Source organism: Patiria miniata, unplaced genomic scaffold (genome assembly GCF_015706575.1).
Source record: "Patiria miniata isolate m_02_andy unplaced genomic scaffold, ASM1570657v1 HiC_scaffold_5, whole genome shotgun sequence".
NCBI lineage: Eukaryota > Metazoa > Echinodermata > Asteroidea > Valvatida > Asterinidae > Patiria > Patiria miniata.
Window position 1 is genome coordinate 23,635,101 of NW_024037072.1, and position 22,131 is coordinate 23,657,231.

The window sequence follows — 22,131 nt, forward strand, 5'->3', positions numbered from 1 at the left end:
TTTATAATAAGTCTTCAGCACAAATGTTATCATAATTTTCTAAAGGAAACAATGTCATGAGTCTCAATGCTAGAACGCAAAAAAAAAATTGAGTTTCGAAATTTAACAGCATGTGATAAATACACTAGGGCAGAGAAAAGGTTTTATAAAAGTGAACAGCACTTGAAATAATTTGTGTATAGTGTGTACAGTGATTTGCCATTCTAAGTTTTCAGCCAAAAATGAATGCATATTTACAGGCAAAAACAATCCATTGGCGGCCACTGTCGAGTAATGGACTTTGCTCTATGATTCATTCAATAGACCTTATGCATTAAGACAGAGCCAGAGGGCAATGGCTTTGTATTGCTTACCCAGGAATGAGTAAGCCTTTTGTGCAGTCATTGTTACTAAATTAAAATAACAAAGAACACCCTCTGAGATATCCGCAATGCATAAGGTCTATAGTGACTATGACACTTGCAGACACAATGAAGCTCAACTCAGATTGGCCTGTGATTTGTCTTGTTTTGTTTTGTTTTTATTCATTTGTCTGTTTGTTTTCATTTGTTTATTTTCTGTTTTGTTTTGTTAGTGCCACAAAGACACGGCTTGCAAAGTTGCAGCAAGGTGACTGTGACATTTGTCATCCTCCTGGAACACAATCCATAACAGTGCAGTGGTTGGGTATTTTCAATTTTAATAATGGTCGATCTTTTTGAACATTGATATTTTGCTAACAATCATCAATTTATCATTGCAAATAGTGGCCAAAAAAAAACTGACTGAGCTAGTTATTGATCAGGCAAATTTATTTTGTGTCATTACAAGGCAGACCTGAGCTTAGCTTCAAAGCAGCCATGATACCAGCAGATGGACCCATTGTTCAATGAAGTAACTTGCTCACAGTCAATGAGGAATTCCTCAATGTAAACTACAATACTGGCCAAATCTCGCTGGGCCCCCAACCCCCGGTCAATGTTGTCTCTCATTGCGCAGTGTGTGCTCCATCAGCTGGAGAGAACAACATTGACCGGGGCAGCGGGGGAGTGGGTGACCGAGGCAGGCTCAGGAAGTGTCCCAACCATTTTGGCCGGGATTGTAGCTTAACACCAGCTTGTCATTTGCAGCAAAATGCAGTAAAAAAAATTTAAAAAAAATAAAAATCAAGGAAAATCTCTTCTGCAGACAATGATAGCATGATTTATGGCATGAAAAAAGAAACAGAGCAACATACAAATGAATAACAAATGCAAACATGTAAGCATAAAATAAATATGTCTGCATAATATGAATTTTCCAATGATACACATTGTATGCAAATAGTAGTTCTATGATGCAGCTGAAACAAAAGCATATGCAAAAATATACAGAACAAGCTTTTTTTTCATGCTAGATATATTGGTTGCTGTGTAAAGTTAAAATGAAAATGCATTTACAAGTAATCTGCAATGAAAAAAAAAACAGCTTTCAGTTAACACAAAATTAGCTTTCATTTTCTTAAATGAGTATGTAGATTAGCGAAAAGGCATAAGTTAATGGATTACAAGTAAATGTAGCGGAAGTTAAATTACATGCACAGTGAATTGGAACCAAAGAATATTCTCACAAGGACAGAATGTTACCATACTAGCAACATGTACATGCAAAGGACATAGAACACAAATAACTTTTCTTATAATTGTAATGACAATAACAGCCCAGAATGCAAAGGATTCATCGTCAAGTTAATTCACTGATGTCTGCTCATTTGAAAGAAACTGAAGTATTCAAAACCCTTTTTTCGACATTATTGGGAGAGGATTAGAAACAACTGTTGGATCATTACTTGATCCAGTATTCCATTTTATAATTAGGGAACTGTTAACAAAGTTAATATGACCTACTCAGTGAAAATGAGCAAACAGTCACAACTGCTCTGTAAAACTTTTTTTAAAATCTAAAATAAAGGTTTTTCCCTCTCTTTTGAGGAAGTGAGGTTTTATTTTGAAAATTTGCTCGGGTAAATTTTGCTTGGGTAAATTTTGCTTGGGTATTATTGATTTTTTTTAAGCTTGCTTTTTAACAGAATGAGATTTAGGCTGTAACAATAAGTAATTCACCAAGGATTTTTTTTTGGGGGGGGTGTGTTTTGACAAATTATAAAGCTCTTAGGTAAAAAAAAAAATAATAATAATAATTTATCTTTTTTCCAAAACACAAATATCCCAAAAGCTACCAGTATGCACAAACTTCACTGGCATTTTATCAAGTAGCAGTACAGGGATGAGATTGCCAATTAAATATAAGTCTGAAAATCGGATGAAAGGTCTAAAAGATGCATTTCTTTCTATAGTGATGTCGTCTTTCTCTCAAATTCAAAAAGTCAGAATTCAGACAAAAGTCTGAAAAATCTCATGCCTGGCAGTAATTCGATCCATTTTTTGCAACATTTGAATCATTTTCAGGGAGTGGGTCAGTAAAGAAGTACAAGGCAGCGAAAACTGCAGGATAACGTTTCTGTAAAGAAAAAGGTTCTGTGCTGTTAGAGACTGAGTACGTGCAAACTTACAGTTAGGTTATTATGAACTCGGAGTGTTACGCTGTTCTTCCGAGGCTGTGAGACGGGAAGGAAACGGGTTCCAAGTGTCAGCATGCATGGTAACATGCGGTTAGGATACAGGATACTATACATTTATTCCCAAGCAGGCTAGGTTTTCACCCCCCCCCCCAAAAAAAAAAGGTTTTGGGGGTTTTTTTGTTCAACCTTAATTTACAAGTTCTGATTGACTTTTTGTTTGTTTGTTTGTTTGTTTTTTTTAATATTCTGAAACTGCCAAAAATTTGATTGTGAAAAACTTTTTTCTTTTTAAAACCCAGCTCCAAATAATCATGATACATGTAATTGGGCAGAGACAAGGGCTTGTTTTACACATTGTATCCAATGCATACAAACAGCTTATACATTGATTAAAATCTCCCGAATAACTGTGTATTTTTCATTTCCACAGAGTACCTAAGATCAACTATTAAACAAAAACCTGGACCAAAGAATTGGAAAAAGGAAATTTGGAAACAATATTTTTTGTAACAGACATTAAAGCTGCTTCAAAACCTGGGAGAAAGAGGTGATAAAATATCGGATCTATAAAATCTGCAACTAGTAAACTGAATGTAAATTTAGGTTAATAACATGTTCTATAGTCATCAGCTTGCATTGGGGTAAATCAAATGGAGCACGGAGTATAAATGTAATGTAAAATAAAAAGCTTTAAGAAACACAAGCCACATGCACATATCACTTAAAAAGTCACACACAACTACATGTATTCACAAGCTGCAATGACATTTGCATTGTCTTTTTTTCATGATTGGCTCAGCGGTATTTGTGTCTGTTGCATGGTAAATTGTGGGGCTATGCCCAAGCGTTTCATGTTTTATTTCACTAACCCTAACTCCCTAGGGGGTGTGCAAAATTATATTGAAATTTTAGGATTCAGGACTGTTAGGGCTATTTAATCATCAAGCTTTTTCCTTTCCAGACCTACATGTAGCTCCTCCTAAAAAAAAATTGTTTTGAAAATTAGTTCAGAAACTGATTTTCAAACCTACAAAGCTTAAAAGTAAGATTGTTTAGAAGCCCATACCTGAGGACTGAGTGATTATTGAGCAAGTTTCAACTGTTTTGAGTTTCCCACAATTTGCTTATAACAGGGAAACTTAACTTTCACTTGACTGTGAACACTTGTAAAGCCTATCAAACTAGTAGGTTTCCCCCAGACAGCAGGATGAATTTAAGGATGTTTTAAAATACGTCAACTTGTCCCTTTCACTGGGAAATCTATTCCGCACTGTCTTACAAGCAAACACAGTCCCGCAGTCCAAAATACAGCATCAGAGAGGTTGAGTTATGAGTTTTGGCTTGAACGTGTATGCCTAGGACACTGTGTCATGGATACACGCATGAACGTCACTAAAATAGTATGCGTTCACAGACGAACAACTGCTGGCTTGCACTTTTTTTGCAGTACACAATGCCAAACGAGTGACCCTCGCATTCCTCGTAACATGAAGGAAGGGAGCTAGGTAAAAAGGTCCTCATTTCTCATGCAAGCAAAATGGTAAAAATTGATAGTGAAGTTTTATCAGAAGTCAAATAAACTACAACCGATACGCTTGAGAGGATTATTTCATTAAAAGGAAGTACTTTTCAAACCCCCCCCCCCAAAAAAAACCAGATTTATGTACACCGATTCTTGGAAATGCCTGCTCAAGTTCTTTTCAGCGTACACAAATGGAAACCCAAAGCTTCCAGTATGTGTTGCCATACGTGTTAAGCAAAATGCGTAACTTAACCTCTCTGATACCAGTGTAAACTCAAAACACATACATGTACAAACAATAACATGCCATGACATGGCCACGCAAAATGCCAACTGATCATCATCCAACATAATTTTTTAATGGGTGTAGCAAGTTTGAGGCAACCCAAGAAGTTCCCACTTCACTTGGGCACATGTACAAATGTACACGTACAAAAATGCATGAACTGTGCATGCATTTTTATAAAACCTCATCACACAATTAATATTCAACCTTATCCATTTTTGAAAACATCAACACCGCTTTTAGAACTCTTTCGACCAAATGCATTTAAGCACACACTGCAAACAACGCACACCAACCACCCTCCTTGCAAGATACACAATTTTTCTTTGAAATTTGAATTCAACGTATATTTGGTCTACTCACACGTCTTATTTCCTCAACATCCTCAGGTTTGATAGATGACTGGAAATAAAATACAATCAAGTTTAGCAAGGACTTCCCAGAAATTAAATCTCAAATTAAGACAATGCTGTAGTATCCAATGTTGTTCCCATAATCTCTATCTGCATCTATAAAAAACACATTTTTGTCCCCCAAAAAATGTATTATAGCTGTCACAAAGATACCAGTTTTAACAGGAATAGAAAACCCAGCTTTTAGGGGGACACTTTTCATGGAGGAATGTAACACATTTTCACTTGATGCAGATAGCGACTTTCAATCCAGTAAAGGGCAAGCAACCTACTTCTTAGGCATGGTATATGAAGAAAACTATCGCAACTTAATATTTTTTTGAGTGAAAAATAAACTACATTTTCTGTTTGACACAAACATTTGGCTGTGCTGTCATGGTTAATGGGTTAGAATGTCTCACTCGGTGCATCAGCAGGCTTGGTACTACCACAACGTTCTTCTCTAAGAGTTATTTGCAAAAAGAAGATGTTACACACATGGACAAGAAACTAAGAGATAACATAAAAAACTATGAGATGGAGTTAAATCAAGGTTGGTCCAAAAAACATAAACAATGATCCTCCGGCTGGCATTGCAGGGCCCACTGATTTTCCAGGTGTGGGCCCACTGATTATCCAGTTATGGACACACCTTTTTGCATACAGATACACTGCCTATATTGGAAGGACTTGCAATGGTATCTTGCATTGTGAAGGGGATATAAAGGGACCTGCAACGTAGGCCAGATTGGAAAACACGTGGTGCATTTCAGTCAAAACTAGCAGCCACATTGGCAAATACATAAAATTTACATGTATGGTCTGCATCTTAAGATGAAAGTACTCATACTTTTTTTCGGGACATTTGGCGTTCCAGAGAAATAATTCCTAAGATTTGAGTTGGGTACACGTACATGACAAGTTTGCCATTGGTAACAATGGGGAATGACAACGCTGCAAGATATCAAAAACCAAAATCTATTTGGGTAAATGACAGTCACTTTGAATGCTGTTTGGTTTGACACCACTCTGGAATGCCAGTCTGTAGCAGGTGTTACATTGTCATTAATTGTACTTGGTTAATTGAAATGTAATTGATGAACTCACTGCTCTTTTCTCTCGGAGTCTAGCTGCTTCTGCTGGATGATTGAAGCGGAACATGTTTGTCTTACCCAGCAAAACAACAGCACCTGCATTAGAATAAGCATCAACAATAACCAAGATTACCGTAGATGAGAATCAAGTTAAAGTCAATGTATCAATTATTGGAAGTTCCTAAGAATGTCGGGAAGTGGTCACTACAGTTTTGAGATGCAATATAGGCATATATGTAGGTATAGGGCCATGTACAGCAGCATATAATGCATTTTGAGGAGATTCATAAATTTCTGCTTCGTATATGATGTAAGTAAAGGTAAATAAGGGAATATATGTGTGCTTGGCCAGTTTTAAACAAGTACCGATACGTTTAAAGGGAATGTACAACATTTGCTTTTGCTGTAATTTTCAGAAATAAATGGATTTGGAGAATTAGTATGTCATAGCAAGTATTGAAACTGACTTGTTTCACGTTTTGGGCTCGCAGATGCTGGAAAAACCAAGAAAACCAATCATGTTCTTGGAGTCTGGTTCCCTGACCCCACTTAAGATGAAATGGAGCAATTTATAGACTTTGGGGAATTGTAAGGTAGAGAATCAGTCTAGCTGACCTGTACCCCCTTCACAGGCGTGTAATCAATTGCAAAGAAAATGAGGAATAACTTAATATGAAAAATGAGAAGCAGTTTTTGAAAAAAAGCCAGTTTTCTGGAAAATGCAAGTTTTCTTGAAAATGTCAGCACACCAGGAACCACGATTTCACAGGATGCTTCAGTCTGTCATTTTCTAACAATCCAGTTAGGCATTTCGTGATAACTTGATCATTTCTTTTTTTGATGTTAGCAAATGTTGTATCTTCCCTATAAAACCGGCTAGGACGCTGGACGCTGATCAATTTGGATCGGTCCCATTATCCGTGACAAGGTCCCTAGCCAGTTTTCACCATACTGGTACTTGTTTAATACCAGCCAAGCACATGTTTATCCCCATTCGTCTACCTTTCAGTCAAAACAGGTCAAAAATTCACAATTTTCCAATGATTTTGTTCAACAATTTTACCTTATGTTTTGTGAAACACCCCTTTCGTCATTTCTATGGTATGTGTCTTGCGCGCATAGTGCTAACAATCTCCTTTTATGGAGACTGGCACGCACGGCGCGTACTGCGCGATGTGGCGCAAAACGTAGTGGTGCAGGAATGAAGTGTTTAAATTAAACCAGTTGATGTTTTACATGTATCAGCAGCTTGAAACCACCCACGTGACGGGTTCTCCAATAGGAATGGGTAAACTGTCTTACATGTACAGGGCGAGTCAAAAAAAGCGGAACCCAAACCCCCAAAATTATTTTTCATATTTAAAAAAGTATGTAGCACCAAAAATAATAATGACTGGAAAGCCAATTTCATAAGGTACTTTTAGATGAAAAAATTACTGAAATTGGTCAATCCGTTCAGAAAATATCACCATGTAAACAGAATGACTCTAAAACCTGTCTCGTCCAAAAAAATGCGATCATATCGTATCATATCGTTTGCCTAACCAGGGTTGTTAAAAAAGATATTGTGTACTACAGTTGGTGACAGTTGTGGAAACAAGTATTCTGGGTCATGTTCTTTGTTGTTCCAAACAGTCAAAACACACAATGAATTGCTTTTTTTGGACGAGACAGGTTTTAATGTCATGGTGTTTAAATGGTGATATTCTTTGAACGGATTGAGCAATTTCAGTACATTTTTCATCTAACAGTAGCTTATGAAATTGGCTTTCCAGTCATTATTATTTTTGGTGCTACAATTTTTTTAAATATGAAATATATTTTATGGGGTTCGGCTTTTTTTGACTCACCCTGTAGGTACCGGAATTTATGAATTTTGCATAAAACTGTTTTTCTTTTTGCACATGAGACTTGGATTTGAGAATACCAAAACAATGGGTTTTTCAGAATTCTTTTGGTTAAAAAGATTTTCCAAAAAAAATAATCTGTCGGGTGAAGAACTAGAGGTGAGATTTTTAAATGGTGAGTTTTGAAATGGGTATGTGAAAATCAGCAAGTCGGTAAATGCTGAATAAGTGGGTATTATTATAGAAAGTAACATGTTCATGTACATGTAGAGGCTTGTATACAATGGCACTTGATACAAATAGAATGGGACGTAATTAATCTTGCTCTGTTGTCTGACGTGTCAATATTTGTAAGGCATGATGATTGGTGGTAGGAGTCTGTGTAAATATTCTCTTATCTTTGGTTGGTGAGGGTTCTTACTTGAAGGGTCATTTGTCTTGAGTTTCAAGCAAGCAAAAAGGAGCAGAATGATAAATCTATAGAGGAATAATATGCCGGTAGTTGTCCAGCTTTATTCTATTGCCTGCATCCACTTACAACATATGAAAATCTCAAAAAACCTTGATTGTAATTCCACACACAAAAAATGTAAATGTTAAGCTTCGTCTGCAGAACTAATTGTCTTAATAACCAGATGCGCAATTTTTTAAGCCAACATATTGGTTTGTGCCATTTTCAGCTGATGTATCGACTGCATGGCAGTATTTAAACAAAGAGTTAATGGATGAGTCATGGTTTACTGGCACAGCGCCAATATTTACTTTTCATACATTTCTGTTACAATATTACTGGACTTTATGAGACTGTTTAAAGGGGGGACGGCAGTGTACACTGTATAGCCCAATATCCCTCAGCCTCCCTCAGAAAATGAAACTAAAATCTCCCCAACCATTACAACAATTTCTGAAATTAGGTGATGAGCTTTACTTTGACATTTTGAATTATTTTTTCAATGGCCTGCAAGAGAAAACGAAAAAAAATACATTAAGTTTTGAAATGGAAGTATCCCACTCCCATTTCAATAATATTAACGTGCATCTATCTTCATGCACAGACCATGATGGAAATATTTTTGAATGAGTACAGAATCATTTTTTTCCCCACAAATTTATAGTTTTCTTCAATAGAAGAGTAAAATGTATGAAATCCACATACATGGCCTTTACTCAGGCATGAAAAAGGCAATAATTTTGAGGGGGCTTTCGCGATCAACTTTAGGAACACAGACAATGACAGGAATCCAAGATTAGTGATGGAAAGTGACATCGTATAAAACATTTCATTTTTACAAATTTTAATTTTGGGACCGAAGTAAAAATGCTAAATTGCTTCCCCATAAACATGACATTTTTACTGTTGGCACCCAAAAAATTGCATCCTTTCCTTAAAAAAGGGCCTATCCGCTCCGTTCACAAGTACCCCCTCACCGGCAAAGAAGGAACAGTTGGGGGTGACCGACCGACGCCATCTTGCCCGACTGTAATTCATTTGCCGCGAAGCGCGGCCACTGCGTGTAGGCCTACATAGTACAAATCCCCTGGTGTACATACGTGCGTCACACACAAGTGCGTCAACCAGCAAAATGTCCCGCCCATGGGACGTCGTTGCTAGGTAAAAGGGCGCCCTCTTTGTCGACGCACGGAGCCCATAGACCTTATGTGTAGCAGCCATCTTAGAGGGCAATGCCTTTGTTTTGTTGGGATATGAATGAGTGAACCTTTTTGTGCATAAATTGTCATTACTGAATTAAAATAAACAAAAGCTGCCCTTTAAGATGGCTGCTATGCACAAGGTCTATCGTTTCATTCCATACCTTGGCTGAGTGGGGTTGGTTCGTGGATATCGTTGCCATTGACAGCGCAAGCCGATTGGTTGACAGGATGTAAGGTGACTCGGCCAAGATGGTTGACAATCACGGCGTGCTGGCACTCAATCCCTGGCCCCCAGAGAACTACAAGAACAGTTATGAAAAGAACATTGTAAGAATAGGACTTAATGTCTACAAAATTACATCGGCAATGAAACTTATTTTACACTGGGTGTTGCCTTTCACTTTTTGAAGCGCTGTATCTATACGGCCTTGCACACTATCCAAAATCTCGATGATCCGGGTCCAAAACAGAGCTTTCGAAACCTGTTTCACACTAGCAAGAATCCAACACTGCTTCTAAAAGGTCCTGGTGCTCTACACGGCTAAAATCTGAGTGTAAATGGTATGCCTTGTCTACCATGTTCAATGGGATCTGGTGGATTCGTGTTGATTTCAACATGGGTAGGCGAGACATTTATGTTTTTCATTGATTTGTTTCCATAATTTTATTTTGGCTTTTTTAATTCGGTTTTTCAAAATGTGGTCGCCTGCAATACAGCCTGATGATGATGGCGAGGTGAGACAAGATAAAAGTGTGAAAAGTCCTGAAGTGTTGTTCCATCAGAGCCCCACAAGTTTTACACAGGTGGGACTTGACCACAACCTCCTGCTTACTAGCATGACTAGAGACACCTCTTATACTAGTAAGCACATGAAACTTGAGCTTCCCGGGGTCAGCTACCGGTAGCTGGTATGAGTCCGGTACACATGTAGCAGGTATTGCAATCGGTGCATTTTGTAATGCAATGTTTTGCGTTCGCTAACAAGATGTTTCGATGTACATGTACATGTATAACCAGCATTTAATGTAAATCTCAAAATCTCATTTAAGCCATTTTTCAGAATGTGTGGCATGCTTCGGAATTTACTGAGGTGCATGGAAAAAAAACAGGTAAAAATTTTAAAACCCAACAGAAACAGGTTTGACGCCAATTTCCCATTCACATAATCGTTTTGCAACATTTTGTAAAATATATCATGATCCACACATGTATACATGTATATGTATGTGATATGATCCACTGCATAAAAAAATGTACTACGCCCACCATGCACTTAGACAATCTGTGTACACAGCAGTTCTTTGAAATTGGCCCCTGGGAATCAATTTGGCGGTCTTATTGCCATTAACGGAAAATACCTGATCCAAACTGTTTTTATTGTTTGTGATTATGTTACCCAGTACAAAAAGAACAATGTTTAGTAATAAAGGAATGATAAATGGCATAATATGCAATGTAAACAAATAAACCAGTTTCTGGTCCCCGCTCGCTTCCTTTTTGCCAAGCCGCGGCCTCCTTTTTTTTTTAATTCATACATTTGCAATATATTTTGCACATATATTCTCAATATATTGTCTTTTTATTTGTTTCCAACAAAATTGTAGCTATACAGAAAGAGTTATGGCTCCTTTGGCAAATGTTTGGACACAATTTTGTATCAGCAAAATAGTCGAGGAAATTGAAGAATCTATCTGCCATCTTGAAAAATCTACCATCTTGGGGGAAAAAGAAGAACAAATAAACACCTTCCTCCTTCCTTTTTTCAAAAAGGCCAGACGAGAAATTACTTATATATTTTTAACTCCGCCTGACAACAACAAAAATGATATATCAGTCACACACAAAATTGGTAAAGTAATGAAATACCGGTAATTAGTGGATTATTGCTAATGCACGCTTTTTAAAATGGAAATTTTGCAGTCAGTCTGACTTGAATGCAAACCAATTACGTTAAGTGAACCACATCATTAATAATGGTCACTATATACAATGTCTCTGTCCTCATTAATTATGCAAAGAGGGGAATCAATTAAAGTTAATGACTAATTTACATTCTCTTGACTATTGAGCCACAGCTGCATGTATGTACTGTTTGCTGTAGCCATAATGTCTCTTTGTACAACTACATGTAGTGTAATGGTCGTTGAACAATCACGTGCAAAATGTGTACATATTTATATGCAAGCCTTGATCTTCAGGTTGTACTGCACTTGTATATTACAAAAACATCAAAGAAAGATAATATCCAGAGAGACCAAATTTGGAGGAAGAGTAAATCTACATGTACCGGTCACTACGGTACAGTTGCTCTACATAATATTGGTTGTTGGGTGTTCCACTACTGCAGAAAGTTTTAAATCATTTGAATGTATTTTGCCAAAGATATGGGCAAAAATGTCATTCAGACGTGTAACACTGACACAGAGTCAATGTTACATGTACGGTACATCCAAATATTAAATTTGTACCAATGTTTTTTTAATTTCTGTAAAACTTGACCCAAATTCCCTTTATGTAATTATTACACTACATGCAATGCACCTACATGTAGAAAAGCTTTTGTTACGGTAGTCGGGTATCAAATAGAGCAGAAATGATAGCTTGGTTGTGGACGTAACATTGACACCGTGTCAACCCCAAATGTCACACTTCCAGTGAGTGATTTGGACACTGGTACATCCACATTAAGGTATCGTTTCTGCTACATTTGAACCCTCACTATACCAAAACAATTTTCTTGGTGCATTAGGTGTCCCGTTAAATATGCAATGTCAGTTTGGGTAATATTTTACATATGTGTAAAAAAAAACGGCAAAAAAAGAATATTTGGATGTAACAATGACACGATGTCAATGTTATGTCCGAATAATACATTTATGCTCATATTTTTTTTCAAAGTACATTCAAATGTTTTCGAACTTTCTCAAGTATTGAAACACCCTGAGACAAATATTATGTTGAGCAATTGTTTAGAATGCATTGATACTTTTAATAATACAACCAAATATATGGATGTAACATGCACTGTGGTCAACCCGGTGGAATGACTCACATACATATAAGTTAGTTAGAAATTCAAAATCAGCAGTATTCTAGAGGTACAACTCTGCAATAAGACGATTTACATGTATAGTCTGAAAGAAATACGTACGTATACACATTCAGTTGGCAGGGGGAAGCACAATTAACTGAGAGTCCAAAGCATATCTAAGGTTTCTGCTGTTGAAAATGAATCCTCAATAGTACTCACAGATCTAAACTGCCAAGACGAAAAGCTGTGCAGTCCATCATAATATCGATGTACAGGTACAAAGAGTGGCAAATATCCATCACATACACAAGTACTGTGCATAATCGTCTTTCATAATGTAGCTTCACTGCTAGCGACACTGCATGTTCAGCAATATTAACGGCTAACGCACCGTGTACACTCTCCGTGGCAACCAGACGGCCGAAGTAATCAATGTGTGGCAAAATGATGAATAACGCCAACTTCCTCAAATCGATATCAATTCTCCCAAACAGGTGTTCATTAGAGTCATTAACATCCTCTCTAGCTAAGCAACAAGCGCACTGGGAAACAGCGAGTCGCACTCAAGACTGCGACAATGGTTCAATTCGCACATGCTCAAATACACGGAAGTGTATGTAGACCGCTTAACATTACATCAGACATGCAAACTGAGTCTCTAGATGACATTTCCAATCAGTTCCTCCCTACAAACACAGCGACTACAGTGTCAATGTACATGTACATGTACCAAAATTCCGGGCTGGGATATACTATTGGTACAACAAAATAGCTATCAGTTGATGATTAACATGCGCAAACAACAGAAACGAATAATAAGCTCCAGATTGTGTCGATCCACTTAATCATTCCGATTCCCAAGGAACTGGTGAGGAGGGAGACAAATGTGATCCGTATCTGTTACAAATCCGCGGCAGTAATTTTTCTTTGTACAACTTGGCAGGGTTGAATCTGACACCACAATGTGTTGACAAATGAACCCACTCACAATCCTTCTCATAGAAACCAACCTCAAATAAACAGGGATTTCATTTCAATCATCCTGCGCTATCTTGTGAATTACAGTACTCCAAACCAAACCTAACCTATTGCCCTGAATTCTTTGCATCTTTTTTTTTTCTTGATTTTGGCATCACATACATGTACATGTACCGGTAGTTCCAAAGGTTCATTTTGCGTTTGCAAGGTGTACTTTGTACTTACACTTACAGTATGGATATGACATTTACATGTGTAAACAATTCATCACCCCCATGAAAGAAATCAGAATTGATTTAAACATTTTCACAAGCATTTAAACAGATGAGCCCACATTAAAAAATATATGTTTAATAATCAACCTGCAATTCAGTTTTATTTTACACAGAATCAATTAAATTCAGGATGTTAGTAATCTATTTACTTTGAACAGCATTCATAAAGCCCGGTTCATACTCGGCGCGAAAGCGAACGCGAACACGAATTTGTGACGTCAGGACAGGTTTTCGCGCTGCGAATTCGCAAAAGTTGAACACATTTCAACTTCGGCAAATTTCGCAGTGAATGCTCCCCTGACGTCAAATTCGCATCGCATTCACTTTCTTGCCGAGAATAAACCGGGCTTTAGAAGCACGGTCTTCACCTATATTTCTTTCAGTGACAGGAAACTGTATCTATCGAGTAAACTGTATACAATGTATACGTTGTATTTACCTTCAAAGTCTTCACTTGCTTAGATGAAATCTGACACATGTTCAGGTAACAGTGCCGTTCACTTTATCATGTGGATGACTACATACATGTACACCATAATCAAAGAAATAATTGAGAAAAAATGGACTTTGTCACACTGGCTTCGAACTCAATGCCACACGTTTAACAGTGTGATTTGGGTCAAGTCAATTAAATCTGTGAGTGGCAGCTACTGAATACACCTGTTTACAAACAGCTTAACTTATTTAATTTAAAGCTATAGTCCATCATTTGCAGCCATCCGAAAAGTAAATGGCGTAATTATTGTTGAAAAACATACTTGGTTGAAAGATAGTAAGTGGACTAAACTCCCTGTGAAATTATTCTTTCTGGCAAGCTGTCGTTTTGAAGTAATCAACGAAAGAAGGCCTTTCCAACGGTGCATCTTAAGACGCACCATAGGAAAATTTAAATTAGTAGTTCATTTTTTTGTTCTTCGGCAAAGCGCGCGCAAGCATTGGCACGACGCACACGCGGTTGCTATAATTCATCGGATCAGTGCGCGACATCGCGTAGCTGCAATCAACTCAGTGAGAACGTGTCTCGGACACTGAATTCAGGCCCAATTCAAAACATGATTCGGCAACTTTTGATTTGAAATTGAGATCCTAGAATACTGTTTTTCTCGGAATATACAGCTGAAGCTGAGCTGAAACTTCATCAGGTTAGTTGTTCAGTATCTTTCATTAGATTTTGAACACTTTTATTGCTTCAAATGAACAAAATGCACAAATTACAAATGATGGACTATATCTGTAAGACGCGCTGTGGATCTCACTCACGCTCTTTTATGCCTTGTCAGCTTTTTTTGTAATGCGATTCTCCTGTAACAAAAGCTGCTCTCCACATGCTCTTCTGAAATTTCTAATTTTTTTTGTTCTTATAAATATTCAATTGATATGATTTATTATAAATGAAAACCCTTTTTCTCTTTTTCGGATTCCTGCAAACCTCTGAAAAGGTTTTGATTTTGGGTCGCTTCTTTAGTTCTAACACAACAAAAAGAAAATACTTTGACATTTACTAGATAATTATTCCTTTGAGATTTGAAGGTTTGCATGGTGAAGGGCAATAATAAGGTAAGTTGTTGTGGTAGCACCATGTGACAAAATCTCTTTTGTGAGTATGTGTTCTTTTTCAGAACCACACATACTCACAAAGGAGATCTTGCCACATGGTGCTATCGCAACAACTTACCTTATAATTATTCCTTTACCAAACATGTCTCATTGTAAAATAAACTACTTTAAAGAAAAAAAGGAAATGTAACCCCAAAACAGTAAGGGTGGAGCAACTATTAACCCATCCTATACAGTGATATATTCAACTGGGGGTGTCTTGTGGAGTTATCTCCTAAGATGTAAGTTGTAAAACGGCAGGCATCACTTTTTCAATTACAGTTTTGTAATCAGATTGGAAATTAACAAAACCTTTTTTATTATTATTTCTTATTTTAACTGGGTAGCCCATTCAGTGGAATCCACTGGTCTCCAATGGGGCCCAGTAAAGAGAAGACAATGTGAAGAAATTACAGTTAAGGGGGTAATCATCATGTGTAGCCACTTATACCGGTAAGTTGCCTTGAACAATGACTAATAATTTTGACAGAAGACAGCAAACAAAACAGCCTCACTAAACAATTGTGCGACTGATTGATTACAAAAGAAACTAATCAACCCATTAGCCACTGTAGCGCTTGAAACCGCCCGAGCACTCTACGGTTTTACGGATTTGTCAGTGAATAAACACAATGTAATACAATGTAGTACAGGACAGGTGCTCGTGGGTTAAACAGTAAACCATTGGCAATCAAATGATGCATCACAAACGAGAAATTACCTGAAGTTGCCTGGTAACACAAGCCAAATGTATATTAAACGTCCAGCAAAAACAAGTTGGTCAGACATGTTCAATTCAATTCAATGCAATGTTTTTTTTTTATTCATCCACAAACTAAACTGAAAATTAGTGGTGTGCATTTACGGGTAGTATGGGAACCTATTGAAGTAAACCATGGGTACCTGGTAGCCCAGGTTGGACGACGTCTTCGTTGCATTGTGAATGACGTCCAGGGTAAAAATTCCACCACCATAGCGAAAAAAATTTTAACACATTTTTTTTCATATTTTTACCTGACGGAGGAAGCTGAAATTTCGCTTACAAATTCCTTATGTCCAGAATTGTGCCTGCGCTGGGTTTAGAAAAGGCAAATATGTCCGTGGGCGGTGTGTTTACCGAAAATAAACCGCAAGTTCTACTGAAAAACATTTTCAGTTCCAACTCTCCGCGTGAAGACGTACACGCGCGTAATCTTCACACGGGGCCGTTCGTACTGAACATGTTTTCAACAAAAGCGTGGAATTGCGGTTTATTTTCAGTAAACACGCCGCCCGTGGACATATTTGCCTTTTCTTAACCTAGCGCAGGCACAATTCTGGACACAAGGAATATGTAAGCAAAATTTCAGCTTCCTTCGTCAGGTAAAAATATGCAAAAAATGTGTTATAATTTTTTTCGCTATGGCAGGAGAGATTCATACCCTGGACTCCGTTGCGTGTACACAACGGAGTCCAACCTGGGCTAGGGTACCTAGGTACCCGTAAAAGAAAGCCAACCCCTAAATTCAATCCTGGAAGTTGTCTGAAGGGCTAGGTTTACGGTGTAAACTGAAACTTTCGCGAGCGTCACCTGTGACATGTTAAAATGCACATAAACGTGACATCTGTTTTGATTTTCAGCATAGCCAGGTTTTCATTTGAAAATGGCTTTCAAAACCCTTCTTTTTCATTGTCTGAGCAGTAACTAAGTAATTTGTAAAGTTGATTACCGGTACCCAATCCCATAATCTGGAACCGGTTCCTGACATTAGCTGTCGGGTACCCGGTTCTGATGCACAGCCCTACTGAAAAGCAACTAGCATGCTTACACCATGTTGCTAACGTCTCATCAGTTGTGGATCCTTTCACAAACTTGGCTGCTTCAAGATTATTTTTTTTACAAATATGGACAAAAAGCTGAAACAGGACCCCCCCCCAAAAAAAAACTTACCAATGTCCTGCTCAGTTTCTGAATCTTCCCTTCCAATGGTGGTTTGCCCCTCCTGTACAAAAGACACAACATTTTTTTTAGCTTTCTGTTTTTAAATGTTTTTGATTTCAAACATGTCGGTAAATTATACCATGGGTGACATGAAACATGACTTGCTGACATAAAAAAAATGTAGTTACTTTAGTCATACAGTACAGGGTGTTAAAAAAAAAAAGAACCCTCAAAGCACACTCTTTTTCACAGCTTTTAAAAAATACATCGCAAATATATCGATTTTTATTTTATTTTTATTTATTTCTTATTTTAACTGGGTAGCCCATTCAGTGGAATCCACTGATCTCCCATGGGGCCGAGTAAAAAGAAGACAATGTGAAGAAAGTACAGTTTTAGAGGTGGGAGGAAAAGCCCAGAAGAGTATTCTGAGGAAAACCCACGGAATCAGGTAGGGACTGAAAACCCAATCCACATATTGGCCCAGGCAGGATTCGAACCCGGGTCACAGCGGTGGAAGGCGAGGAAAGTACCGTTACGCCAACCTGCCTCCCCTATCGATACACGCTTAGAGAGTATATTTCAACACCGAATAAATGTTTCCTTACAGGTAAGTATTTATTGAGTTATGGCCTATTGAATACAAGTACCGCTTTTTCGTTTTTTCTTCTTCTTCTTCTTCTTCCATAAAGAATATCCCTCTTAGGAAGTGAATAGCTCCCGAAGATTATCGTACTGAATACAGTGCAAAGAGTGCGATGTGGGGACAAAAATTCACAAAAAGAGGAGTGCAGAAAAAGTAACAAGAAGTTGCCCGAAACCACCAATCACTCTCTTTTTTTTTTTTATTCTTTAGGGGTCATCCATAATTTTCAACATTTTCAAAAGCATACAAAACTTGTTTGTTTTGGTAGAAGCCCCCCCCCCCCTTGAAAGAGTACTGTCAAAAATGCTGGTTTTGAAAGATATCCCAGAACAGTTCATGCATAGCGCTGCCAATAGTTATGGAATGTTTGTGTCGTAGGCTAGGCACACAAGGTGTTTGCCGTACTCACACGCATACATCAATTCATCGCTACAAAAGTGGAGGCTGAAAAAGTCTATATCGCGTATGTTTGTCATCTGCGCGTAGCGAAGCTGAATGACAAATATGGCTGCACGCATGAATCGCGAGCTGGTCGGGATTTTGCCAAGTTGAGGTATCGGGGTTTTCATGAATGATCTTCTGAAATCCCATTACAAAACAAAACACTGAACCGAAAATATTGATATATTGACAAAATTTCAAAAGCAAAAATGGGTTATAAACCCCTCCCTCGAGCGCACATTTTGTACGCTTTTGAGAATGTTGGTAATTATGGGTGACCCCTTTGTGAGTAAACACAAAGTAATACAATGTAGTACAGTTGCTAACAAGATCAACAAAATCTATCTCTGAAAGAGCCATAATCCCTTAAATTCCAAACCACCCCTTTGTTAATCAGGCCCCGCCCCTTTAAAGGCAACTTAATGCAACGTACCATGAGGTGATAGAGTATGATACCAGTGCTGAGTAAGTCATCGTCTATTCCAATCAGATGAGGCAGTTCTGACTCCACTATCACGCCCATGCTTTCCCTCCGGATGCCCACATTGCACTCCTGAAGAAGAAAAAAAATGTAAACAATATTAAAACAAATTCCTTCAGCAATTTTTGGCTAAAAAACCTTACTGGATCAAACAAAATCTTGAAACCTCAAGAGACTCAACAACAAATGTGACCCGCTCCACAAAAATGAGTCTGTTGTGGCAAAACTGACATTTTGAGTTAACTACATTAATAAAATGGGAATGAAATAAGCTTTCATTTGGTATATCATGGGCCTCTCTAGGGCGTTTGGTTGCACTGTTGTGACTTTTTTAATTCTGTCAAGTTTTTGCGAAGCAAGAAATGTCTCAATGAAGAAAAAAGGGTTTAAAAATTACAAATACACTGTAACTAACCAAGAAAATCACCAAAAATCATAAATTTGTTAGTCTTTTTCTTACAATATTTAAATTTCTGTGTAAGATATCTGAACTAAAACTATCAAACAACCAAAATAAAACAAAAACAAAAAATCCAAATTTTGAGCAAATTTTCACTGTTTCCATTTAAAAGTGGTGAAAGCTGGAATTCAAGCTATGCGACATCAGACTCATTTTTGCAGAGTGGGTCACAAATGTCCACACTTTCACTTGTAAATTTACCATTCTTTGTCATTTAGGAACTTCAAAAAAAGGTAAAAAATGGACTTTTGATAACAAATGGAATTTTATACAAATAACGAATGTTTGTCAGTGCAATGGTAAGAATATTTTCATGACGTGACAGATGGAATGTTCCATTCCGCCTCGTGGAATGGAACATTCCATATGTCACCTCATGAAATTATTCTTATCATTGCACGAATGTGAAACACTCATCATTTGTTTTATACAACAAATGCGCGTCATCTGATTGGTCAGATCGAGCCGCCAAAAGTGTGACCGTGCAATGGAACTTTCATTTGCTGTGGAATGAAAGTTCTATTTTTGTCGTTGGGACAAATAATTCAGTGACACGTGATCAACGACCGTCCAATCAGATGACGGGGATTTATTCAGACGCTGTATAATACATTCAAAGATCGAGTGAAATATTTATCATACAACGCTTAAATAAATCCCCGTCATTTGATTGGTGGGTCGTTGATCAAGTGTCATTTAATTATTCGTTCCAACACACAGGCAAAAATAAAAGTTCCATTCAACGGAAGTTCCATGATCTTACTTTTGATGATGAGGATTTATTCAGGTGTTTAAACCAAATGTTTCACATTTGTGCAATGGGAAGAATAATTTCATTCGGTAACAGATGGAATGTTCCATTAGCAGATATGTTCCTCGTCGCAGATAACCACTGGCCCAAATAATTGTTATTAATCTGTTGATCTCCTTAATCTAAATTTTATACCAACTCCACTCGCCTGCATAATTCTGGCCGCCTCTCTCCACTTGTCTACCCAGGCCTCTGTCAGCTGGTCCACTTTCTGCTCGTTCTCGGCGAGCATCTTACTGATCGTCGCGTCTTGGACCAAGGAAGCTTGGGAGCTTGACTGAGAATAAATCAACAACCATTTTGTGACCGGTAATTGGTATTGGTACCGGTAATCAGTGTTGTAAGTCAAGTCCACTACAAATCCTCACAAGTCCTCACAAAACCATTCACTCCCAAGTCACAATCTGTTGAAATGAACTACAACAAAGGCATGTCTTTGTTATTGTTCATCTACTCTTACTTGTGACAGGACTTGTGCTTTACTTGTGAACAGAGCTGTGGACTAGTGAACTAGAGACTCGACTACAACACTGCAAGAAATGCACTCAGATCTGCACTAAATGGGGCAAGTGCCCTGCTCGTTATTTTTTAGTAGACCCAAGGACTAACTATGCCCTAGGCCGAGCTCCCCTGCATGGTTCAAGATAAGAGTATCAATGGGTCTCTTCCACTTTTTCTACTTAGTGGGTGTGTAGTTTTTAAACATTGGTACAATTTTTCACAGAGAAATCTACTTATAAAGAATAAAGAATGACTTCTAATCATTTTAACACAAGCTCTAAGCTTAAGCTTTAAGCCATGATAATTGGTATCAGGACCTGCAAAAAACAATTTCCATACAAAATCAGTTTGCAATATACATGTACCGGCAGGTGCATTTTAATTGGCAAGTACATGTACCAGTATTCATTCTTTTTATTTTTTTTCAACACTCTATGACAAAATCAACAGCCAAGGCCAATGTGTGTGTGTATTTCAAATGGGTAAATATACACGACATCTTGCCAAAAGAGTATATGGATGTACTTTGCCACCCTAAATCCCAGGCAAATTAATTCCCCCCCCCCATAAAAAAGGTAGCACAAAATAAGTTGGTTGACTTACAAGACTGGCTGAATTGAGCAACGTCTTCAGACGATTGATCTCTGCCCGTAACTCTCGGATCAGTCTCACATTAGGATCCTATCAAATGATAGAAACAAGTAACTATATATTAAAGGGAAGATACAACATTTGCAAACATCAAAAAACAAAATGATCAAATTATCACGAAATATCTTACTCGATTGTTAGGAATGACAGGCTTAAGTATCCTGTAAAAGCGTGGCTCCTGGTGTGCTGACATTTTCAAGAAAACTTGTGTCTTTCCAACGCTGGTCGGCCGACCAGCGTTGGAGAAAACTGTTTTTTTTTAAAGACTGCTCCTAATTTTTCACATTTAGTTATTCCGCATTTTCTTTGCAATTGATTAGACACCTGTGTGAAGGGGTTACCCACAAGCCTGCTAGACTGGTTCTCTGACCGTACAATTCCCCAAAGTCTATAAATTGCTCCGTTTCATCTTAAGTGGGGCCAGGGAACCAGACTGCAAGAACATGGTTGGCTTTCTTGGATTTCCCAGCATCTCCGAACCCAAAACGTGAAGCAAGTCAATTTAACAATACTTGCTATAACATACTAATCCTCCAAATCCATTTATTTCTGAAAATTGCAGCAAAAGCAAATGTTGTACATTCCCTTAAACCAATTTCTCATTGACATGAAGGACTTTTCTCAGTGGGCGCCAAGGCTTAAGAATGCAACCCAAGGATCATAGGATGGAGCAAAAAGGCTCAAGGGGTACAACTGGAGGTCCATAGGGTGTAACCCAAGGCTCATAATGGGTGCATCTCAAGGCTCATGAGGTGTAACCAAAGGCTCATGGGGTGCAACCCAAGGCTCATGGGGTGCAACCCAAGGCTCATCGGATGTGACCAAGGCTTTGGGTGCAATCAGAGGATCATGGGATGCCAACCAAGGCTCGGGGGGTTCACTCCAAGGGATCATGGGGTTCAACCCAAGGGATCATGGGGTTCAACCCAAGGGATCATGGGGTTCCAAACAAGTCTCATGGGATGCAACCCAAGGCTCATCAGATGAGACCAAGGCTCATGGGGT

General features: G+C 38.0%; 1 protein-coding gene across 5 annotated transcripts in view; it reads right to left on the bottom strand.

Annotated features, from left to right (window-relative positions):
* LOC119740222 overlaps positions 1-22,131 on the bottom strand; it is an 83,641-nt gene that overhangs the window by 25,480 nt on the left and 36,030 nt on the right. For 3 of the 5 annotated variants that reach the window (XR_005272658.1, XM_038215452.1, XM_038215451.1), the window contains 8 exons: positions 21,079-21,156; positions 20,123-20,251; positions 18,656-18,775; positions 17,145-17,196; positions 9,495-9,632; positions 5,847-5,929; positions 4,711-4,749; positions 2,531-2,575 (listed from right to left, as the gene is read on the bottom strand). Coding sequence is in view for 4 of the 5 variants with exons in the window: in XM_038215452.1 (XP_038071380.1) it covers positions 2,531-2,575; positions 4,711-4,749; positions 5,847-5,929; positions 9,495-9,632; positions 17,145-17,196; positions 18,656-18,775; positions 20,123-20,251; positions 21,079-21,156 (684 nt within the window). In the remaining variant the exon portion in view is untranslated. The remainder of the gene's footprint in view (positions 1-2,530; positions 2,576-4,710; positions 4,750-5,846; positions 5,930-9,494; positions 9,633-17,144; positions 17,197-18,655; positions 18,776-20,122; positions 20,252-21,078; positions 21,157-22,131) is intronic. The other 2 variants (XM_038215453.1, XM_038215454.1) reach the window with 2 other exon arrangements.